The sequence below is a fragment of the Typopeltis vanoorti genome, chromosome 23 (assembly GCF_054136105.1).
Source record: "Typopeltis vanoorti isolate ZY-2024b chromosome 23, IOZ_Tvanoo_1.0, whole genome shotgun sequence".
Taxonomy (NCBI): domain Eukaryota; kingdom Metazoa; phylum Arthropoda; class Arachnida; order Uropygi; family Thelyphonidae; genus Typopeltis; species Typopeltis vanoorti.
Window position 1 is genome coordinate 46146530 of NC_143571.1, and position 10186 is coordinate 46156715.

At 36.8% G+C, this 10186-nt stretch overlaps 1 protein-coding gene across 1 annotated transcript in view; it reads left to right on the plus strand.

Moving 5' to 3' along the window:
* LOC150093818 (protein transport protein Sec61 subunit gamma-like) overlaps positions 1-6804 on the plus strand; it is a 31327-nt gene extending 24523 nt beyond the window's left edge. Inside the window, exon 4 of the mRNA XM_090412767.1 lies at positions 6702-6804. Within this exon, the coding sequence (XP_090268893.1) occupies positions 6702-6711 (10 nt within the window). The 3' untranslated portion in view covers positions 6712-6804. The remainder of the gene's footprint in view (positions 1-6701) is intronic.
* The last annotated feature ends 3382 nt before the right edge of the window (positions 6805-10186 follow it).

The following is a 10186-nucleotide window of genomic DNA, read 5'->3' on the forward strand; positions in this document are numbered from 1 at the left end:
ATGAGTGATAGCTTGTAAAGATGATATACAAGATGAGTACCAAACCTTGGAGATTCAGTGGCAAGCTTTGAAGAAAACGCTGATTGATTCATCCAGAGAGGCATGTGATGAGATTGTCTGCGAAGATAGAAAAATCAGAACTCCATGGTGGACACTGGAAGTTAAAGAGGCAGTGAAGGAAAAGAAGAAAGCATATCAAAAGTTCCTGGCAAATAAGTCAGTCTATACCCTTAGAGAATACAGAGACAATTGTAAGAAAGCTAAACAAAAATCATGGGAAGACTTGGTAAGAACATAGAAATAAATATCAAGAAGGTGGCAAGATATTCTGGAAGTTGTTGAAAAAGCTCAGAAATGAAGGAAAGAATGCTATAAAAGGAGATATGAAAACATAGTAGCTCAGAAATGGAAGAAAAGGAATTAGGGATAATAAAGGTCATATGAAAACTGGAGAAAAAGATATCCTTGAAATATGGAGTAATTACTTTGAAAAATTGCTAAATGAAACAAGCAGTGATGGCACAGTGGTACAAAGCACTCAGCAGGCATACAATCAGGAATATATATCCATAGAAAAAGCAATCGAAGGCGTGAAATGTGGAAAGCCAGCAGGAGTAGATGATATTCGACCAGAAATGCTGAAGTATGGAGGTATAAAAGTCTTACAGTGGCTGCACTGCATAGTTCAGAGGGCCTGGACAGAGGGACAAATTCCCGATGATTGGAGTAGAGCTCTCATAGTACCCATATATAAAAAGGGAAATAAAACTGAAGGTGAGAATTACAGAGGTACTTCCATACTGAGTGTTCCTGGTAAGATTTATGACTTGAGAAACGGTTGAGAAGAATTGTGGAAGAAAAGCTTGGTGAAGAACAAGCTGAATTCAGGCCAAATAGAGGCAGTCAGGATTGGATCTTCATTTACGACAAATAGTTGAGAAATCATGGGAACATAACAAAGATCTATATTTAAGTTTTGTAGATCTGGAAAAGGCATATGACAAGATGCCAAGAGAGAAGCTATTCAATACGACTAGAGTTAAAAGGTGTCCATTGGGCATTATATCAAGCAATACTTAGTCTTTATTTGAGTTGTAAGTCAGCAGTTAGAATTGAAGGAAATACTAGAAGATTATTTAATGTTAAATCTGGTGTCAGACAAGGATGTATATTATCCCCTCTGTTATTCATTATCTATATGGATCACGTTATGAAGGAAAGTGGTATTAAATCGAATATCAAATTTGGAGATATTAATCCTAGCTCGTTGCTTTATGCAGATGATGTTATACTTCTAAATAAATCCACTACAAGTCTGCAAGATTCCCTGACTAAATTGAATAACTGTTGTAATAGATATGGTATGAAGGTCAGTAATAACAAGACAATGAAAATAGGCAGAATCATTGACAACGTCAACTGTGTTGTGAATTGAGAATCTGTGGAACAAGTAAAACATTTTAGCTATTTAGGCACGATTTTTAGTGAAGATGGTAAATAAAATATGGAAATAGACAACAGAATCAACAAAGCTGGTATGGTTGGAAGTCAACTGAAGTCAAAACACTAAATTAGCTGTATACAAGACAGTGTTCGAACCAGGTTTTAACTTATGGATCTGAGAGCTGGATCAGAAGTAAAACACTTGACTAGAGACTGCAGATATGAGTCCTGAAAAAGATAGGGGTACGAACAGATGGCATGAATGGCAATATCATATTAAAAACGAGGATATTAGGAAAGAACTCTACACTGTCAGCATCCAGGAATGTGTTTAGCAGAGCTAATCTCAGGTGGTAATGTCACTTAAACGGAGTGGGAGAGGAAAGATTAGCAAACATGTTCTCTGCCAGGTTGTCATTAAAACGACCCAGAGGAAGACCAACATATAGGTGGATTATTATTAAGAGACTCATCAAGGGAGGCCACATACTACACACACCAGCTATCATACTTATTCTTGAATTCATTCATACTGCTTGCACTCGCAACATCCAAAGGCAATCCATTCCAACCATGCACCACCCTCTGAGAGAAAAATCTCTCGCATCCTTCTTGACGGCTGTCATTCTCACCTTCCAAGGATGCCCTCTCATCCTTTTCCCACTCTCTATAAATTGAAAAATTCCATCAGTTGAAATCCTGTATGACCCTTTCAGAAGTTTGTAAATCTCAATCTTATCACCTCTCTTTCTCCTGTTTGCTAGTGTCTGCAGTCTACAAATTCTCAATCTGTCTTCATAATCATTATTCCACAATCCTGATATCATGTTTAACACTCTCCTTTGTATTCTCTCCAATATATCAGAATCACAACAGAAATTGGGTGACAAGACCTGTGCACAATAGTCCAAGTGAGGTCTTATCAAGGCCTTGTAAAGAGAGTAAAATAACATCCTTATCTTTACATGTGAATGTTCGTTTCAGTATTATAATTATCTTTTGAGTTGTATTTGCAATCTTTGCCACATGGCCCCTGAACTTAAACTTCCTATCTGTTAACATTCCAAGATCCCTAGCCTCATCAGTTTCTTTCTAGCCTAATCCCACCAATTGATTGATATGGTAAAAAGTGCCTTAGATGATAGAAATATAAGATCTGGTAATGTTGGAGTCTTGACAAGTAACAGACTGATTTGGATGAAAATTGTAGATAGTAAGTTAGTAATGATGTAAATTTTTCGTATAATACTATCATATCCTGTACACCCCTTGAGGGTACATGGCAGGAATTTGATGATGTATTAATTCTGGAGTACAAACTTGTAGTTCACTGAAGGGATAATGTCTTAACCCAAGGAACTTATTAGTATCAAGGCTGTTGAGTATTTTTATGATGACCCTTTCGACAGATCAGAACAAGCATGCTGTGGTGGATAGTTCATGGAATAGTGGGAGGAGATGTGCCTTGATTGTCTAAATAAGGGGCAAAGGAAAAGGCTAATGCTAAGATGTCTGCTTTTTCTTTAGGAGAGGTTACCATTGCACCTTCAGGATGAGTGGCAGGAGGAAACACGGAAAGACAGATGTTTGGCTCAACAGCTTTGAGAGATAAGAATGCTCAACCACCATTTGAGTAGGAGGCAAGCATAATACATTTAGTCTTTTCAGAGTCTGCCTTTTGATTTGATGTTTATTTTTCTATAGTTATTAGAGATTGTAGTGTAAGCTGAGTGAGAAGTTGGAATTTTTAATGTGTGCCATTGAATGTATACTGAATTTTTGTCTTGGGCTGCTTTGGTACAATTGTTAGCAAATCAGGGATTTGAGTCTAGCTGGGAATAAAGGCACTCCTTCCAGCAAGAATAATTTCAGTTTAATCACAGCCCATGTGCTTCTTGGATCAGAGTGGACACAATAATTAGACTATAAAAAAGAGGCATAGAAATCCTGAAGGTCATCTAAATCGTCAACATTATGGCTGCTAGAGGGGATAATCTAAAGGGGGGGGGAATGCGGATAAGATTATAGTTAGTTTCTAAGAGGCAAACTAACAGTTGTATATTATTAGTTAGAGCTGGTTTGGAAAATGGCCAGGATCTTTGAAGAAAGATAAGGGTTATCTGGTATTTTGGTAGGTTAGTGAACAATTTGTGTTAGATCATTACTTATAGCAGACAATCCAGAGAAGGGGAGCCCGTTTGAATTATGGATGGATGTTGAAATCTCCAAGAAAGATTCTCACTGTTTGATGATTAAACTGTATGTGAGGCATAGTGAACTGAAAATTCAAAGAAGTAACATAACAATGGATTTCAAAAGATGCAACTTGTATGTCAGAATGCTACAGTACAGTGGATGTAAGGTTGATACATACATGTGATAAAATTATCGTTAACCATTTAAAAAAAAGGGTTAAATAACTTTTTAGTAGTGTAATGTAGTATGTCTAATGTAGCAGTGCTTTAGCACTCGCTTTGAATAAGCACTCAAATATTAAATGATGTAAAGACAGGTCTTAGATCAGAAGATTCTGTGGTCAATGTTAACTTTGCCGTGCATTACACCTGCTTTTTTGTGAATTTTATGCATGCACGATTGATGTTCTTGTTAGTCTCTTCTCAGCCAAATATCTGCTTTATCCAAATTATGAAGAAAACACTTGCCACCTGGGAGAAAAAGAAGAGAGTATTTATCTTTGGAAGATAATATGGAGAAGTTTATTAACAGGAAAGAAAGTAGGCACTAAATTATACTTTTTGAGAACCCTCAAAATTGGTTACAAGATTCTAGCAGCATATGGGATTGGCACTCTACACATGGGTTGGAATTCTCAGGAACAGGTGCTCGTATGTTTCAGGTGCTATGCTGGATCTTCCTTGGGAAGCCATTCTTTGGCTAATATTAGGCTATAAGATCATACACGTTGGAGTAGACAAGGTATGCTCTATTAAGAAAAGTTATGATGGTGCCTGTATTTTGAGATGAAATGATGTGCCAAATTTCATATATATTATCGGTCTGTGAAGATTACGATTTCCAGGAAAGCTTATTTTCCATCCTTTTCTTACATGGTGAAAGTGATATTTGAGTGTAGACTGTTGATTTTGGTTAGAAAAGAAGATGCAGCAATTTCAGGATGTGGTCATATAGTGAAGACATCATCTAAATAGCACACTCAGAAAGATGTCAAAGTTGTTTGGAGGAAAATGGTCTCCTAGATGTTGAAGTAGTAACTTGATACCATAGCAAAGAGAGGACTCCCCATGTTGTCTCCTTCAATCTGCTTGTAAATATATTTCATTCTTACGGATAAAATAGTCTTAATGCATGATGAAATTGGACAACTTGACTGCATTTGGAGGAAACATTTGTGACAATAGTTGTAGATTTTTAGCTGTAAGAAGACCTGAAAAGTCAGGTCTGGTCACAGAGTTCATGCCTGACTACAGAATCTTCTGGCTGCCGACCTGTTTCTTCTTCTTTTTTACATTTCCATTTTAAATTTTGGTGCTTATTCCAAAAGTGCTATTACATTGTCTTAATTGGAATGGTAATGACTGCTTCCTTATCTAGAGAAAGTCTAATCCTTATTAATGGATCGGACTTTACCAGACTTCAACCATAATCTTGAGTTGTTTTTACAAGGCAAGCTGGGTTTTATTGCCTTATGGAACTCCCACCAAACTCTTCTTACTGTCAATAAAGAACAAGGTTACCACGACTTGTCAAACCACATGACTTTTTTTCCAGTGTCTAGTCACATTGGTCCTGACACACTGTAGGTGAACTCTTCAATTCCCTGATTGTTCAGTGAGATATGGGTTGGGAACAGTCAATGTTTTGGTCAATTGCTAAACACGGAAAGTTCTGTTTTTTCTGTTCAAGTCTTCTCAAACGATGGCACTCTCGTTCCTGACACTGTCTTACAACCATATTGCAGCTCTTAGACAAGCAATGTGGGTTATTTTTTCCAAATATTAAACCTGGGATATCACATCTTTCTAGAAACCAGCAGCTCTGCTGTTTTTAAAATTGTGGCTCCAGCCAGATGGGCACCCACAAAAAGCCCATTATTGAACTTCAAAAGATTCTTTATTTTTCCCATTGTGATGAACAATATTGGTGATTACTGATTAGCAGCATTCTTAAATAGTCACCTAGAACATATGGTAATGCACATGACCAAGTATTTTCCATGCATGCTACATAAGTGATGTTTACATACATCTGTATAATGGTTTCTAATTCAGTGGCTGCTATGTGTAGACTACATTTGATCAACTTTCAAAGATAAAGAATCATAGGAGTTAGTATAATTATTAGAATTAAGAGTGATAAAAGCAACAAATAAAGAAAACCTTGAGTCAGGCAAATCATATAAAAGAGATTACAGATTCTAATAATCTTTGGTGTGAGATGTCAGACCTGACCTGTCATCTTATGGGAGGTATTATATGATGCAATGTGGAAAATTAAAGTGAGCTGTAGTCATAGATAATGCCACTTTACGTGATGAATAACAAATTGGGTATGGATATCTGTAAGTGTTGGTGCACATCATTATTAGCATTGAGACCCCAGATAAGTTGATGTGGAATTTTCTTACATGGAATTTTGTTGGATTATTTGGGATATATTTTTGGTTTTTGAGGGAAATTTTTTAATAGCAGTGGCACTGTAATTTGTTTCTTTCATGGTGGTGGATTTGGGGAAAATTTATATAGCAGGGGCATACAGCAGTAGTGATGGAATTGTGGACATGGGTCTCACACAGAGAGTGCCCAGACTCTAATTTAAGCATGGTCTCCACAGTACCCCTGTAAACTGTTCTACAGACTCCCTCTGCCTGGTCATGTGACCAGACAGACTAAGTAGCGCCCTAGCAGAATTATTTGTCAGCTGATAAGTAAGCTTCCAGAACCATTACCAATGGTACTATCTAGCACTCAGCCTGCAGAAAACTGCTATACCCTTGAATGGAGAAGATGCTGACTCCTTAGTTAATTATGGGTAATTAATCAAGGTCTTGATTAATTAACCTGCATTGAATGCATGAAAAAAACAGGAAACTCTCCTCTGGAGATGAAACCATCTGCAACCATTAGTTGAACAAATGCACTGAAAGAAAGTTCCTCCTTAATCTTTTTTATTTTTTTTTTCAGAATGATTTTATTTGGAATGTTTTGAAAACAATATTTTAATTTCTAATTTCAGATTTTATTTGTGCACTTATCTGATGTTTTGTTTTTGTTTTTCAGGGGTTCGTGAAACCTTCAGTTTCAGTAACTTTCAGTTTGTCACAGCATTCGGAAGATTGATTTTCAATCAAAGTGTAAATTGTAATAAAATGTTTTTTAAGTAGAGAGTTTTTGATTATCCACTAAATTGTGTAATTTTTCATCCATTAATACATTCTTCTTTTGAGAGAGATTGAAGCATATGCATTATTTGAAGTCCTCTAAAACTGACTTAAAATACACTGACCAGTCAAAATATTATGACTACTCTCCAATAATTTATAGCCTCTGTTGTTGCTCACACTGCCACTATATAGTGTGGCATGGACTCTAAAATAAGATTTGACCATTGCAGGATGTATGCTGTATCACATTATTAGGATTACTTCCTGTAGAGTAGATGTGCGAGTGCTGAAGATTCAAATGCTGACTATTGATTCACATAATCCCAAGAATGTTCTGTGGGATTTATACCTGGAAGTTGCTGTCATGTTCAGCAAACTGCTTTGGAACAATACTGGCTGGATACAACATATTCTGCTAGAACATACCTGTGCCATCTAGTTACCATGAAGGGATGATCTGATCAATCACAAGTGCTTTCAGCATTTAATATAGTCTGTGTGGATATCAGGGTTCCAAGAGTTTCTCTATACCATAAAGCTGCTGCCTGCCTATTTCTTATGGACCATGACATTGGAGTGATTCCTATTCCTAGCTTTTCACCTAGTCCTCTGCTTACTATTCACAGCATAGCTGGAGCTTGAAGTCCATCAGATCAATGACTTTGAACAAACAATACATCACACACCTCCAGTACCTTTTATATATGGACTTTCACCATGATAACAGTACCACCTGCTAGGATGGCATGGAAAATTGTGATATTGGATTGTCATTGAGGGAGAGACCTTTTAGTCACCTAATATCTATCATATCTCTTTGAATGCATTAACCCAATATGCTAGCTCATCTAATGGTAATCCACACACATTTATCACATGCCATGAGAAGAGGTTGGACCTTGCATGTTTCCTAACCACAATCTTAGTTAGTTTTCAGGAAAGACCTAGTTCTGCTCTACATCTGTGAACAGTAATCCAGATCAAAGACTTCCTTTTTCTTAGAAATTAGTGTTGCTCTGACATCGCAATTATTCAATATGATCTAATCTTTAAAGGTACCTGTGGCATGATTATAAATAATAAATTAAACAATAAAAGAGTAATTAACTTTAAATGAAATAAAAGTACAGAAATGAAAGTTATTTCTGGCATCTTGGAAACCGATTGGCAGAATCTGAAGTATCATCTCATTCCTACATATTTTCCGATCAACAAAATTTCTCATCTGTTACCATCTACAAAAGACACACTGGCACCTCTATCACTAGCTGGCATTTACAAGACATCATGTGAATGCAATCTAACATACTTTGGACAAACAGGCCATTCTGTAGAAAAAAGAATTGATGAACATCAATATTATATCGAATATATAAACTCAAAATTCTGGTCTAGTCTGGCACAACATAGTATTGGCATTAAACACAATATCCAGTGGGATAAAGCTAGTCTTCTCCATAGATGCAGGTTTAATATTGAACGCTTTTTCAAAGAGAGTTGCAAAGCCCTTTTACGTTGGCCAAATCTGAATCGGAACAGTTGTCTCTCCCTCCCAAAAGTAACCATCAAAAATAGTTTATAATAATATCGTTTATTCAAATTAAGTGGATATTGAATCCAACATGGCTTCAAAGCCGAATAGAAAAACTGCACGAGTTTCATGCCAAATATAGAAACTATAAAAGTTTCGGTGGATCCAAGCGTAAGCAAACCTTTCATGACAGGGGAAACTCGTAGTAAAGGTAGAGCAAGCTCTGATCACTATCCTTATTATTTCACATAATGTAAAACACATCTCCTAGCAAACATGTATGATGTTATACATTGTGGGGGGGGTCGCTACCCAGACTGGTTTTGACCTTTATTGAGGTCTCATCAGTGAGAGCCAGACCCAAAATGTAAACAAATACTGAGATTGAAGTGATGATGCAGAACTTATACTTTACTATACGAGTTGCTAAAAAAGGTGTCGCACCACAAAAGGCACCAAGAATTACTGAAAAAGAGCCAAAAGGCTTCACTTCAGCGATGTAAAATTATTCAAATTAAGTGGATATTGAATCCAACATTATTTCAAAGCCGAATAGAGAAACTGCAAGAGTTTCATGCCAAATATAGAAACTATAAAAGTTTTGGCAGATCCAACTGTAAGCTGTATAACTGAGAGGAGACCTCCACATAGCCTTAAAAGGAATGCGGAGAACCGACCAGGGCTTCTGACCTAATGTCCAATCCTCACCTTCTCATGGTGCACCCTGTTGGTTATCTACTTGGATACTGAACGAACGAGGATGGGCTGGCAATTTTGGATTAGCCGACCAAATTGTATTCTTATTGATTAAACCAAAATAAAAAACGATGGTACAACATGACAAAATTTCATGCCAGCTGGGACGTCGCCCGGTTAAACAAGGCCCCCGTTGTTTTCGCCAGGGAACCAGGGCGAACAGCGAAAAGTCAGCTACTGGAACAAATCTGAAAACAAACCCCAACTCAACATCACCAGAGTTAAAGACCGGTACTATCAACGTAAGAAGCCTGAATGGCAAAGAAATGGAGCTAGCTGAGGAATTAGATAAGTACCAGATCGACATAATAGGGGTAACTGAAACAAAGAGACCAAAACTGGTGAGATCTTTATGAGCAATAAATACAAAATGTTATATTCAGGTTGAATACTATGGCTACTCCTTCTTTTCTTAGATGACAATCTATGAAAAGAAGGAGTAGCCATAGTATTCAACATAAAATACAAGGCTAATCTTCTTGAATGGCAGTCAGTCTCAAGTAGAGTAATGTGTGCAAATATGAGAATGGGGAACTGGACAATGAGACTTATTTGTGCCTATGGTCCCACAGAAGGTTCTACTAAGGTAGAAGTGAGGAATTTTTTGAAGCTTTAGAAAAAGCAACTGACACAATGAAAAATGAAAAGTTGGTCCTTGTTGGGGACCTAAATAGCAGAGTAGGAAATGATTGTGAGACATACAAAAAATATTTTGGGAAAATTTGGAGAAAAGAGCAAAGCTAATAATAATGGCAAATATCTGTTGGAGTTCTGCTCAGAACATGGACTGGTTATTACGGAATAAGAAAAGTCTCATTGACTATGTTATTGTTGATAGTGATGTTTTCTTCGTGGTGCAGGACACCAGAGTGTACAGAGGATTTGAAATTGGAAGTGATCACTATCTAGTCTTGAGCAAGATAAAATTGAATTTCATATTGAAAAGAATAACATGTAAGAAAGTTTTAAAGCGAATAAAAGTTGAGCATCTCTCAGATATGAACTGTAGATTAAAATACACAAAGATTATTGAAGAAAAAATGAAAGAGTTTGAGAACAGGAATCACACCTTGGAGATTCAGTGGCAAACTCTG